This window comes from Phocoena phocoena, chromosome 13, assembly GCF_963924675.1.
Source record: "Phocoena phocoena chromosome 13, mPhoPho1.1, whole genome shotgun sequence".
NCBI lineage: Eukaryota > Metazoa > Chordata > Mammalia > Artiodactyla > Phocoenidae > Phocoena > Phocoena phocoena.
In genome coordinates, this window is record NC_089231.1 from 55,142,504 (window position 1) to 55,157,375 (window position 14,872).

Below are 14,872 nucleotides of genomic sequence, written 5' to 3' on the forward strand. Positions count from 1 at the left end.
AACCCAACTTTCCTAATTAAGTTCTAAACTCAGACAGGAAAGGAGACGTGCCCAAAATTACAACTGGTTGATGGCACAATTGCTACAAGACCCAGGTATCCAGACTTCGGCTCTGAGTTCCCCTCCCACCACCCACCACTCTCCAAGTTTGGGGCTGTGTTTGCCTCTGAGTTCAAACGCAGGTAAGGGGGGATGTCATATTTTAGCAAAGTAACCTACTGTGCTCAGGTCACTTTTCTCTCCTAATTCTCGGCCCCCCACTGGATCCTCCAGCTTTCCGCAGGCCACCGCTAGAGCACCTGGAACCCCAGAGAGCACTCATGCCCTGAGCCCGAACCTTCGCGGCGGCTCAGCAGCGCGACCCTGGGGCCGACTGCGCCCACACTGGGCCGTCACTATCTCCTACCTCGCCGCCTCCCTTGTCAGAAAAGTGCACCCCGCCTTCCCAGACTTGCTTCATGAAACAGCACCCATCTAAACAGTGGTCCTCAAAGACACTCCTTTCAGGGCAAAGGAAAAAACAAATCTCCTTTTCTAACAGTCAACGGGAGCCGCCATGTTGCTGTACGGAAAAAACGTTTCAAGGGCTGCCTGGAGCGCTCTGCTCGCTACTCAGGGACGTAAAGCGCTTGGGCGTTCACAGCTAAATTTAATGGTCGGACCAGACTTCTCAGAGGACGCTTACAGCTTGCCGGAACACGCCCGAGCGCGCCCGTGAGGCGGCGGCACTTCACCAACACGCAGAGTTCCGGCGACGAGCGGCGCCCGAGAATTGCGCACGCGCGCATGTCGTGCGCGATGACGTCAGCGACGCCGGAGATTTTAAAATTCGAACGGCGCCGGCGGGTGGAGGAAGGAGGTTGTGTTTTGGCGGCTGACGTTTTGTCTAGCGGGCAATAGCACGGTTTCAGCAGTTCGGTCCCTGCGTCGTATCGGGAAGCTGGAAGAAAGGTGACTAATGACTTTGCGTTAATTTTGTTCCGGCAGCACTGGGCTAGAGGGAGAACGCCAGGGCGCCAAAAAGTTAGATTCACGGGCCCTGAGGAGAGACGTTTTGGTGTTTGCTGTTGTAACCGGCCCCCGGGCCCCATCTGTTCTAGGCGCTAGTTTCCCGGAGTCCAATAAATTTCTTATGGCAGTGATTTTCCAAGGGAGAAGGGGAAGGGCAAGGTGACACCGGTGGGGTGAAGAGGACATGGAGAGAAGAAAAGGGGAAGAATGGATGGGAGCAGGGAGAGGAAGGACGAGATGAAGAACTGTTTGCTATGGTGCGTTTGAGATACTAGTGTAACATCCTGGTGGCCGTGTAAGGAGTACATCTGAAAGTCTTAACCTCAGATTTTAAGAGTACATTTTAAGTGGAGATTGGGAGTGGACAGATAGGTGAGAGTGGAAAAGTTTAATAGATCAGAAGCGTATACTGAATAAGAAATAGCCAAACAAAGAAGTAAAGAGTGTAATCAGTTTAAAAGACAAAGGCGAGCCCCAAGAAGTAAAAGGATAACCACAGATGTCCACTTTCTTGGAAACCAGGGCAGGACCTGGAAGGGCTAGGTGTATAGTGTCTAATGCCTCAGAGTTAAGATAGGATCAAAAGATTTGTCAGTCATGAGTATCTCAGGAGGCAACCGTTTCAGTAGATGGGAAGGGAATGAGATGTGAATGTGGTCTGAGAAAATGGAAACAGTCTTTAGACTAGATAATTTATCCTTGATGAGAGGGAGATTGAAGCACGAGGGGCAGTAATTGAATAATGTAAATGGGAAACAATAGGTTAAGGACAGAGCAGGGGAGATGGACATTAGGAAAAGAAAACTGAATAGCTCTGCTCCAAGACCAAAGAAAATGAAACATCAGAGGTAGTTCTTGTCAGTAGCCTCTGACTTCCCATTGAAATAGGCACAGCCAACAGTGGTGATGTGGTCTGAGTTAGGATTTAGGAGTTTAACTACCATAAATACCCTGTGAAGGTAGGAATCATACCTTATTCACCTTTGTATTGTTTGCATTGCTTTCACGCTCCCTTGTACATGGTAGGCAGTTAGTAAGTGTTTATGTGTGTTGATTTTTTTTTTTTTTTTTTTTTTGCGGTACACGGGCCTCTCACTGCCGTGGCCTCTCCCGACGCGGAGCACAGGCTCCGGACGCGCAGGCCCAGCGGCCATGACTCACAGGCCCAACCGCTCCACGGCACGCGGGATCCTCCCGGACCAGGGCACGAACCCGTGTCCCCTGCATCGGCAGGCAGACTCCCAACCACTGCGCCACCAGGGAAGCCCTGTGTTGAGTATTTTTAAATGGAGTTAAATAGATAGATGTTCCCTGCAAATTAGGACTTCACCTTACATGAACAAGCAAAGATAGACCGGGAAAGATTATCTTGAAAAAACAGTGAAACTTGGCTGCCCTTCTGTTTGAGGGTAAAGATAATTGTTGTTGCTTAATGTACCATCTGTGTCTGGAAAGACTTGTTCATTACCAAATTCGTGAATGCAGGTCATAAACATGAAACGCAGTTCATTTTCTACCGGTGGTGCTGGCCGCCTCTCTATGCAGGAATTAAGATCCCAGGACTTAAATAAACCAGGCCTCCATACCCCTCAAACGTGAGTACCTATGCCTTATTGTCTTTGGCAAAGAAATCTGTAAAGGAGGTTAATACAAAGATGTAGTATGAGTCATATTGTGATGAATCTTATCTGTTCTCAGTGGTACCTAATTTGGAGTCAGTGAAGGCCAAAAAATGGGCATGTTACTAGGTGTTGTGTTTTATCTCATTTGATAGTTAAATCTCCAAAGACACGTCTTTTGCTAGGCAATCCCTGAGGGACTGCTAATTCCTTTTCAGCACTCTTCCACTCATTTATTTTCCTCCTTTACTGTAGAGCTGCTTGTTTGAGCAGGTTCTCTGCTGTAACTATTTACTGAGGTGTATCCAACTAGCATAGTTCTCAATGAAAGGTATTATTTGCCCTGACAATTAGCTGCAGTTTAGTAGCAGCCTACAGAACACCACTTCTCCAAACTATTTCCTCAGGATTCACTGGAAAAAAAAGGTGCCCCAAAGAACTTGCTGTCACTATAGTCAATATCCTTTAATGATCTGTAATTGAAAAGAATCTGAAAAAGTATGTGTGTGTGTGTGTGTGTGTGTGTGTGTGTGTATCTCAATCACTTTGCCATACACCTGAAACATTGTAAATCAACTGGACTTCAATTTTTTTAATAAAAAATAAAATGAGAGGGAAAAAAGAACTTAAAATCATAAACTAATTTTTCCCTATGAATGAATTTCTTACAATTAAGAGAAGGCTATTTGTAACCATGTTGAGTGCTATCATTCCTTCTCTATTACCAAGGTACAAGTTACTTGCTAACTGTTCTTAAGTTACTTGGGTTTACATAGTATGAGCCTCTGCTACTTTTAGAAATTTGAAATATTTATACATTTTTTTCTTCTGAAATCAGAGAAATGTTTTGTACTGTTGCACATTACTACTCCAAAAGATTTGTGCCTTGAATTGCATTCAAAGCTAAAAGGTTGCCTTTGTCAATGTTTCTGGTCTGTAATTGACATAATGTATGTTCTTAAGTGTAGCTGCAGTCTAATAAAGAGTGAGCCTCAAAATAAAAAATTTTAAATGTGGCTATCATTCTATGATTGAAAATATCTATTTTTAAGTTATTTCTTTTCCTTTGAAGTTGTTATCCATAAATGTACATATTTTAGGATAATTAAAATTACAATGTAGATATGGGGATTTTTCCTCCTTTTTTCTTAACATTTTAGTGTTAAAACTCATACTATGTTGTAAACCTATCCTATTTTTGATAGCTATGATTACTGCTAAAAATTTTCACGATTTTGAATTATTCTTATAAGTAATGAGGAAGAGGGGTTGGTTCCAATGTATTTACAAAAGTTTCTTGAACTAATATTTTTCCACTTATTTAAAGAGTTTGTTTTTCTCCTTTTCTTAAAGCAAAGAGAAATCAACCTTTGGAAAATTGAGTATTAACAAACCCACATCTGAAAGAAAAGTCTCTGTATTTGGTAAAAGGTAATGATTTTTTTATTAATTCTAATGGAAGGGATTCTTATAGCTATGCATTGAGCTAGATGCTGTCAAAGTACAAAAAATTAGATGGCATGGTCCCTTTCAAGAGAAGGTTATAATCTAGTTTTCCTCTGTTTTAAATGGTTAAAATGGTTATATTTGCTTTAGGTTATGCTGAGATATATCAGCACATTTAGACCACTATTTCATTGTTACAAGTGAATACTTGATTGAAAATTCTACACATAGCTTTCACATACTATGGAATCATAGCATTTTAAAATTAGGAACCATCATCTAGTCCAACATCTTAGCCAAAGACTTTTTTTTACTACAATATTAAGGACTCCAAAGAGCTTTTATCTTGTGGGCTGTATCTGTTGATATTAACTATATTAGAAAATAAAACTGAGGAAAAAAATTAGTACATATTAATTCAGTTTAAAATAACAATAACCCAGGACTGCGCTTGTGATCCAGTGATAAAGAATCCGCCTTCCAATGCAGGGGACACGGGTTCTATCCCTGGTCGGGGAACTAAGATCCCACATGCGGCAGGGCATCTAAGCCCACGCACCACAACCACTGAGCTCGCACACCTCCACTAGAGAAGAGAAAACCTGCACGCCACAACTAGAGAGAAGCCTGCATGCTGCAATGAAGAGCCCGCACATCGCAACAAAAGATCCCCCATGCTTCAACAAAGATCCTGCGTGCTGCAACTAAGACCCGAAGCCGCCAAATAAATTAATTAAATAAGTAAATATTAAAAAAAAAGTAAAATAAAATAACAGTAACCCATTACATGTTAATATAAAATGCTTTAATTTTTTAAAAATAAAACTATTTCAGTAAGAAGAGTGACATTTATATTTTTGCAAATCTCTTTAATGTCTGGCTTAATAGAAGATAGCTGAATTCTCATATCTGCCTCGGAATTCAGTCTGTTATAATATCCGACGTCATGTAGCCAACCTCTGGAAAACTCCACTGTACACTCAACGAAAGAATAAGAATGAAAGGTGTGAAAAAAATCTTAATTTTATTGGGAAAATAGTTTTGACTTCTCGATCCCCTAGGGCACACTTTGAGAACCACTGTCTAGAGTAGATCAGTAGTTGCCTAGGCTGGGGGTAGGGTAAGGATTGACTGGTAAGTGGGATAAGATTTGAGATGATGGAAATGTTTAATATCTTGATCGTGGTAGAGATTACACAGGTGTAAATATTGTCAAACCTCATCAACTTGTATGCTTTAAACAGGTGCATGTTATTCTAAGCAATTATACCTCAATAAAGTTAATTTTTTAAAGAAATTTCCAACTCCAAAATAGAGAAACTGTTCATCTCACCAAAAACAAAATATAACTTTGTTTTAAAACAAATGTTTATTTAATTATATTTTGAAAATATTTAGAGATGACATATTTGTTACCTTATGAAAAGTCTTTGTCATGAACCCAAGTTAAACTGTTTCTGGTGTTTATTCTAGTTGATAAAAAATCTTAAGGCATTTTTGTAATGTAACTTTCATCTCAGAGCTGAATGTCAGAGATACTGATGCTAATGATTATAAAATCTAACTTTTGCTGAGCATTTTTGTAAGCCAGAAAAGTGCTATTTTATATCTCTTTTAATCAATCCTCAGAACTGCCCTATGTGTAGATACTGTTATTGTCTTCATTTTAGACATTAGGAAATTAAAGCACAGAGGTTAAATAGTTTACCCAAGGTCATACAACTAGTAACAGAGACAGAATTTTTAACCAGACTCTGCTTCTAGACCCTATTCCCTTAAACTACAAGTTGAATGATACAGTATTTTGATTGGTTGGGAAATTCTTTTATAATTTGGAAAGCTATCTATTAGTACAGTTTTGTGTAGAATAAGAGCTGAGTCTATACGTGTATTCTTTCCTAGTAAAAAAAAAAAATTAAAGATTAAGTAATAGCAGTATGTAGAAAAGTGTATCTCAAATAGCAAATTCTCAGGGGAAGAATTAGCTAATTAGCTAGTTAATCAGAGCAGTGGCATCAGAGAGCCCAAGGTAAAGAACTTTTAGATCCTGGTCAGGAGAGAACTTGAAAGCAGCAAGTAAACATGCAGGGAGAAATTGTTTTGATGAACAGAGTTCAGACATTACAGCAGTGTTCATTGTAACTCAGTTTTGTGGCATCTGTCCAAAAAGGAAAAGTATTGTCCCGAGGATATTTAATAAACTACAATGGTTAGGTAAATTGGGCCACAAAGAGAAGCAAAAGAAACCATTATAAAGATTTAAACAAATGATGTTTTATTTTGAGAGGAGGGGCTTAAGATGGAGCATATATGCTATAGCTATTAATGACTAAAAAGTAGCAACATATATTTATGGTAAATAACAATCAGATACATAATATTGCATGACACAATAACGTTTATGAAAAAAAGCACAATCTTTCAACATCTCAAATTTTCCTGCAATAAATAATGGTAAATAAAGCAGTTGGAAATGAAGGAGCAATCATGGAGGGGCAAGTAGGTTGTTGAAAGGATCTGGGTTATTGAATAGACCTGGAGAACAGTTGGTACAGAAGACCTAGTGGACTCAAAATGCACAGTTTTAGAGGATGATGTATGTGTTAGTAATGCAGGGCACCAGAAGTGTACTTTTCTTCCCACCTCATTTTATACTTTGATCTTCATTATTTGCTCTTTTTTTCTCTGCTTTGAGTAAGAGAAATCTTAGTTAAATAAAAACCAAAGAATTGAACTTTAATGTTTGGTGCTGATGTTAAAATATAAAATTGCCTTGAAATAATTTAGGCTTGACCACAGAAGGAAATAATTTTGACTGACTTTTTAAAAATATGTTTACAGAACTAGTGGACATGGATCCCGGAATAGTCAATTTGGTATATTTTCCACTTCTGAAAAAATCAAGGACCCAAGACCACTTAATGACAAAGCATTCATTCAGCAATGTATTCGACAGCTCTGTGAGGTATTTTATAATCTTAACCATTCGAAATTGTGAGTGTTTTCTTAAGTATTCTTCAATAATTTTCCTATTGTAAAATGTTTGATGTTTCATAAAAATTATTATAGTTTCTTTCAGAAAACGGTTATGCATATAGTGTATCCATGAAATCTCTACAGGCTCCTTCTGTTAAAGACTTCCTAAAGATCTTCACTTTTCTTTATGGCTTCCTGTGCCCTTCGTATGAACTTCCTGACACAAAGTTTGAAGAAGAGGTTCCAAGAATCTTTAAAGATCTTGGGTTTGTATGTTATATTTCTCATTAGCCTAGAGAGATTGTTGGAACACAGAAAAGAATGAAACTCAATAAGTGTGTAAAGATTTTGAGTTAGAGAAATAATATATTTTAAGATGGTCACTATGGGCCACATATGCAAGATAAATTGAAAAGGCAAAAAAAACAACTTTTTGGAGATTATTACTGAACTACAGATGATAGATCATAAAGCCCTCAACTACTGATGTGATGAGGAATAGATAGAATAGGCTAGCTACTGCAGATTTTATAGAAACAGAAAAGATAGGATTGAAGGCCTGGTGAAAATGGAGTAAGAAAGTCCAGAAAAGCCTATGTAGAATAAACACGGGGAGAAGTGGATTTGAGGAGGAGAAATACATACATGTGGTTTATTTGGGGTACATTGGATTTGAGGGAACAATCTTTCAGGAGAGAAGTCCAGCATGTTGGTTGTAAATCAAGTTCTGCTTAGGGGATATATGTACAAAGTAATCTCCAGAGAAATAAAACAAAATACACAAAACCATTTGAGGGTAAGAAGACGAAGGAGAGAATCTCAACAAGTATCTTCTAAACAAGTCGAGACTGATGGTATATATGTGGAATTTTTTTTAATGTAACTTCTTGCTTAATTTAGCCATTATTTTTACAAAATTAACATACTGGCTTATGTTTTCTGATTTTTCATAGGTATCCTTTTGCATTATCGAAAAGCTCCATGTATACAGTGGGGGCCCCTCATACATGGCCTCACATTGTGGCAGCCTTGGTTTGGCTAATAGATTGCATCAAGGTATTTGATTTCTCATTTTAATGATATATATAGGAAAGATTTATTTTTACCTCAGGGTATTTCTGTTTCTCTCCCAATCTTGCTTTTACCAATTATCTCAAAATCTGCATCAGTTTTCAGTTTTCAAAGCACTTTTTATTTTAAGTTCTTCAAAATGTTAATATATGATTCCAGAAGTGAGGAAAGGAAATATCACAATGGCAAGGAGATCATTTGTTTTCATGAGGTTTTACAGCTCAAAAACAGACAAACAAACAGAAAAAAAAAAAACACAGCAAAATAAGTCAGTAGGAATTTCCCCCATATCATGAATTTGGTTTTCTTTCCCTTTTTATTTAAAGTCCATATTCATTGCAAAAGTTCTGGAAAATACAGAAACGCGTACACAGAAATTGGTATACTCATAATCCCACAACTCAGAGGCAACAACTTAAAACATTTCTTAGGATATAGTTTTAAAGGTGCGTTTTTGCTATGCAAATTATGTGTATATTTTCAACTTTTGATACATATTGACAAATTTCCCTCCAGAAAAATTGCACCAGTTAAAAGGTCCTCAACAATGTCTGAGAATACCCATTTTCCCACATGATAGGCATTATTGTTTTAAAATTCTTACCCATTTGGGAGGTGGAAATGTAGTTTGTTTTAATATATTATTAAAGTGATGATGTTTTTGAATGATTTATCATTATCATTGCTATTTCTTATAACTTGCTTATATGTGCTTTTTTGGCCTATTTTATATTTATTTCTTTCTAGTATTACTATAAGCCTTTATATTTGAACTCCTTACATATTAAGCTTATCGATGTTTTTAATAATTGACAACATGACAAGCAAGAGATAATATTTTTGTATTTGCAATTTTTGTTTTTAAACTTGAATATTCGCACATTATAACTGCATATTCATGTCTTTTGACTTTTTTATCTTATTTGCAAGATCGCCATTTTGTATGTCAAAAAGAGTTGAATTGGGTAAATAAGCTCTTATGTATATGGTGCAAATGTTTTTCCCTCATTATCCTTTTGATTTATGTGCTGTATTTTAATTGGTTGCAAATGTAAGTATGTACATTGTTACCTAGTCTAATGTAGTCTCTTCCTTCTATAGCTTCTGAGTTTCCTGTCCTACTTAGTGCTGGAATCCTTAGAACTAATACTGTCCCCTGACATTCTCTTGGCCGTCAGCAAGCGCATAACTAAATGTAGGCAGACACTGGGGATGGCTTTTGACCCAGGAGATGTACTGGTACATTCAGCACCACCAATTTTCAAGAGAGAAGTAGAAATCCACTACCATAGTCCATTAACAGAACTTAAGTTTTATTGAACTTTATATATAACTTTTATACGTTCAGTTTGCCTCTCCTCAGTGGTACACGTGGACATTGGGTAACCACCTCTCTGCTCTTCCCTCCAAATACCACTATTGTCATTAGAACACCTTACCCTTGTTTGCCTAAGCAGCTTAGGTCATTGTTATGTTTTAGGGAGATAGCATTTCCACAGTGATACAGGAGCTTCTGTATGGAGTACCTGCTTTGGCTTCTATCGGGGAGGGACCTCTTGAGATGCCTCCAAGTCCATTACATAGACTTGGAGGCATAGATTGAAATCCTCTCCTTCCTATCTTAATTTGCTTGAGGTAGTGCAACTGAACACTATAACAATGTAAGAATCAATGAGAGAGCATTCATAGGTTTCTTATGCTTTCTTTCCCGCTTAACAGAATCCTAGGTAATTAGCCACACTTAGGATGGTCTCCTTTACTCCCATGTTTTTTAAAAAGTGCTTTCGCTTTTTTCCATAGTATTTTTATGGCTTCTTTGTATTGTGTTTAAATCTTAAACCATCTGCAATTTATTTTAACATTAAAGAAAAGACAATTTTATTTTTTAAATGGCTCATTCATATATCTCAATACCTTTTATTGGATAACCCATCTTTTCCCCTTGTTTTTTTTTTTCTTTAATTTTGTTGAGATATAATTGACATACAGAACTGTAAATTTAAGGTGTACAGTGTAATGACTTGACTTACATTGCCAAATGATTACCACAGTAACTTTAGTTAAAATCCATATCTCATATAGATGCCAAAAAGAAAAAGGAAGAAAAATGGTTTTTTTCCACATGATGAGATCTTTTATGATCTACTCTCTTAGCAACTTTCAGATATACCAAACAGTAGTGTTTGGTGTATACACATGTTGTATATTACATTCCCAGGACTTATTTATCTTATAGCTATAAGTTTGTACCTTTTGACCTCTATCCAGTTCTCCTACTCCCTAACCCCCTGCCTCTGGTAACCACAAATATGATCTCTTTTTGTTGGCTTGTTTTTTCAAAATTCCACCTGTTAGTGAGATCATGTAATATTTGTCTTTCTCTGTCTGACTTATTTCATTTAGAGTACTGCCCTCAAGGTCCATCCATGTTGTCACAAATGGCAGGATTTCCTTCTTTTTATGGCTGAATAGTATTCCATTGTGTGTACATATGTGTATGTGTGTATATATATACACATATACCACATTTTCTTTATCCATTTATCTGTCAATAGATGCTTAGGCTGTTTCCATGTTGTAAATAATGCTGAAGTGAACATATATGTACAGGAATCTCTTCAGCGTAGTGATTTTGTTTCCTTCAGATACATACCTAGAGTGGAATTGTTGCACCGTGTGGTAGTTCTAGTTTTAATTTCTTTAGGAACCTCCATGGAAACCAGTGTTTTCTGTGGTGGTTGTACAAATGTACAACTACACTAACAGTGCACAAGGGGTCCCTTTTCTCCACATTCTTACCAGCATTTATTTCTTGTCTTTTCATGTAAGCCATACTCAAAGGCATGAGGTTTTCACTGTGGTTTTGATTTGCATTTCCCTAATAATTCATGATGTTGAGTACCTGTTGTCCATTTGAATATCTTAGTAAAAATGTATACTCAGATCCTTTGCCCATTTTTAAAATTTCATTATTTCTTGGCTATTGTTGTATTACTTCTTTATGGATATTGGATACTGACACCTTATCAGATAAATGCTTTGCAAATATTTTTTCCCATTCCGTAGGTTACCCTTTCATGTTGTTGATCACTTTTTTGCTCTGCAGAAGCCTTTTAGTTTGATATAGTCCCATGTGTTTATTTTTGCTTTTGTTGCCTTTGCTTTTGGTCTCAAATCCCAAAAAATCATTGCCAAGACCACTGTCAGGGAGCTTACCGCCTATGTTTTCTTCTAGGACTTTGTTTTGTTTTGTTTTTAACGTCTTGATTGGAATATAATTGCTTTACAATGGTGTGTTAGTTTCTGCTGTATAACAAAGTGAATTAGCTATATGTATACATATATCCCCATATGCCCTCCCTCTTGCATCTCCCTCCACCTTCCCTATCCCACCCCTCTAGGTGGTATCAGAGCACCAACCTGATCTCCCTGTGCTATGCAGCTGCTTCCCACTAGCTATCTACTTTACATTTGGTAATGTATATATGTCAGTGCTACTCTCTCACTTCGTCTCAGCGTACCCTTCCCCCCTCCCCGTGTCCTCAAGTCCATTCCCTACATCTGCATCTTCATTACTGTCCTGCCCCTAGGTTCATCAGAACCTGTTTTTTTTTTTTTTAGATTCCATATATATGTGTTAGCATACAGTATTTTTCTCTTTCTGACTTACGTCACTCTGTATGACAGACTCTAAGTCCATCCACCTCACTACAGATAGTTCAATTTCATTTCTTTTTATGGCTGAGTAACATTTCATTGTATATATGTGCCACATCTTCTTTAAACATTCATCTGTTGATGGACACTTAGGTTGCTTTCATGTCCTGGCTGTTGCAAATACTTCTGCAATGAACATTGTGGTACAAGTCTGTTTTTAAATTATCGTTTTCTCAGGGTATATGCCCAGTAGTGGGATTGCTGGGTCATACGGTAGTTCTATTTTTAGGTTTTTAAGGAACCTCCATACTGTTCTCCCTAGTGACTGTATCAATTTACATTCCCACCAACAGTGCAAGAGGGTTCCCTTTTCTCCACACCCTCTCCAGCATTTGTTGTTTGTAGATTTTCTGATGATGCCCATTCTAACTGGTGTGAGGTGATACCTCATTGTAGTTTTGATTTGCATTTCTCTAATAATTAGTGATGTTGAGCAGCTTTTCATGTGCTTCTTGGCCATCTGTATGTCTTTTTTGGAGAAATGTCTATTTAGGTCTTCTGTCCATTTTTTCATTTTAGTATTGAGTTTCATGAGCTGTTTATATATTTTGGATTTTAATCCTTTGTCCATTGATTCATTTGCAAATATTTTGTACCATTGTGGGAGTTGTCTTTTCGTCTTGTTTTTAGTTTCCTTTGCTTTGCAAAAGCTTTTAAGTTTCATTAGGTTCCATGTGTGTATTTTTGTTTTTATTTCCATGACTCTAGGAAGTTGATCAAAAAAGATCTTGCTATGGTTTATGTCAAAGATTGTTCTTCCTATGTTTTCCTTTAAGAGTTTTATAGTGTCTGGTCTTACATTTAGGTCTCTAATCCGTTTTGAGTTTATTTTTGTGTATGGTATTAGGGAGTGTTCTGATTTCATTTTTTTACATGTAGCTGTTCCATTTTCCCAGCACCACTTATTGAAGAGACTGTCTTTTCTCCATTGTATATCCTTGCCTCCTTTGTCGTAGATTAGTTGACCATAGGTGCGTGGGTTTATCTCTGGGCTTTCTATCCTGTTCCATTGATCTATATTTCTGTTTTTGTTCCAGTACCTAACTGTCTTGATTACTGTAGCTTTGTAGTATAGTCTGAAGTCAGGGAGTCTGATTCCTCCATCTCCGTTTTTTTCCCTCAAGACTGCTTTGGCTATTCGGGGTCTTTTGTGTCTCCATACAGATTTTAAGATTTTTTTGTTCTAGTTCTGTAAAAAATGCCATTGGTAATTTGACAGAGGTTGCACTGAATCTGTAGATTGCTTTGGGTAGTATAGTCATTTTCACAGTATTGATTCTTCCAATCCAAGAACATGTTATATCTCTCCATCTCTTGGTATCATCTTTAATTTCTTTCATCAGTGTCTTATAGTTTTCTGCATACAGGTCTTTTGTCTCCCTAGGTAGGTTTATTCCTAGGTGTTTTATTCTCTTTGTTGCAGTGGTAAATAGCAGTGTTTTCTTGATTTCACTTTCAGGTTTTTCATCATCAGTGTATAGGAATGCAAGATATTTCTGTGCATTAATTTTGTATCCTGAAACTTTACCAAATTCATTGATTAGCTCTACTAGTTTTCTGGTGGCATCTTTAGGCTTCTTTCTATATAGTATCAAGTCATCTGCAAACAGTGACAGTTTTACTTTTTCTTTTCCAATTTGTATTCCTTTTATTTCTCTTTCTTCTCTGATTGCTGTGGCTAGGACTTCCAAAACTATGTTGAATAATAGTGGTGAGAGTGGACATCCTTGTCTTGTTGCTGATCTTAGAGGAAATGCTTTCACTTTTTTACCATTGAGAATGATGTTTGCTGTCAGTTTGTTGTATATGGCCTTAATTATGTTGAGGTAAGTTCCCTATATACCCACTTTCTGTAGAGTTATTATTATAAATGGGTGTTGAATTTTGTCCAAAGCTTTTTCTCCATCTATTGAGATGATCATACAGTTTTTATTCTTCAATTTGTTAATATGGTGTATCACATTGATTTATTTGCATATATTGTAGAATCCTTGCATCCCTGGGATAAATCCCACTTGATCATGGTGTATGATCCTTTTAATGTGTTGTTGGGATTCTGTTTGCTAGTATTTTGTTGAGGATTTTTGCATCTATATTCATCAGTGATATTGGTCTGTAATTTTCTTTTTTTGTAGTATCTTTGTCTGGTTTTGGTATCAGGGTGATGGTGGCCTCATAGAATGAGTTTGGGAGTGTTCCTTCCTCTGCAAGTTTTTGGAAGAGTTTGAGAAGGATGGATGTTAACTCTTCTCTAAATGTTTGGTAGAATTCACTTGTGAAGCCATCTGGTCCGGGACTTTCGTTTTTTGGAAGATTTTTAATCACAGTTTCAATTTCATTACTTGTGATCGGTCTCTTCATATTTTCTATTTCTTCCTGGTTCAGTCTTGGAAGGTTATACCTTTCTAAGAATTTGTCCATTTGTTCCAGGTTGTTCATTTTATTGGCGTAAAGTTTCTTGTAGTCTCTTAGGATGCTTTGTATTTCTGCAGTGTCTGTTGTAACTTCTCCTTTTTCATTTCTAATTGTATTGATTTGAGTCCTCTCCCTCTTTTTCTTGATGCATTTGGCTAATGGTTTTTCAATTTTGTTTATCTTCTCAAAGAACCAGCTTTTAGTGTTATTGATCTTTGCTATTGTTTTCTTTGTTTCTATTTCATTTATTTCTGCTCTGATCTTTATAATTTCTTTCCTTCTGCTAACTTTGGGTTTTGTTTGTTCTTCTTTCTCTAGTTCCTTTAGGTGTAAGTTTAGATTGTTTATTTGAGATTTTTCTTCTTTCTTGAGGTAGGCTTGTATAGCTATAAACTTCCCTCTTAGAACTGCTTTTGCTGCATCCCATAGGTTTTGGATTGTCATGTTTTCATTTTCATTTGTCTCTAGGTAGTTTTCTCAAGTTTACTGAGGTTTGATTTGTGACCCAAGATGTGATCTATCCTGGAGAATGTTCTGTGCACGCTTGAGAAGAAAGTATAATCTGCTGTTTTTGGATGGAATGTCCTATAAATATCAATTAAATCTGTCTGGTCCAT

General features: G+C 37.0%; 1 protein-coding gene across 1 annotated transcript in view; it reads left to right on the plus strand.

Annotated features, from left to right (window-relative positions):
* The first annotated feature begins 860 nt into the window (after window positions 1-860).
* NDC80 (NDC80 kinetochore complex component) overlaps window positions 861-14,872 on the plus strand; it is a 52,979-nt gene continuing 38,967 nt past the window's right edge. Inside the window, exons 1-6 of the mRNA XM_065890173.1 lie at window positions 861-951; window positions 2,497-2,606; window positions 3,984-4,061; window positions 6,918-7,041; window positions 7,146-7,318; window positions 8,006-8,108. Of these exons, the coding sequence (XP_065746245.1) occupies window positions 2,506-2,606; window positions 3,984-4,061; window positions 6,918-7,041; window positions 7,146-7,318; window positions 8,006-8,108 (579 nt within the window). The 5' untranslated portion in view covers window positions 861-951; window positions 2,497-2,505. The remainder of the gene's footprint in view (window positions 952-2,496; window positions 2,607-3,983; window positions 4,062-6,917; window positions 7,042-7,145; window positions 7,319-8,005; window positions 8,109-14,872) is intronic.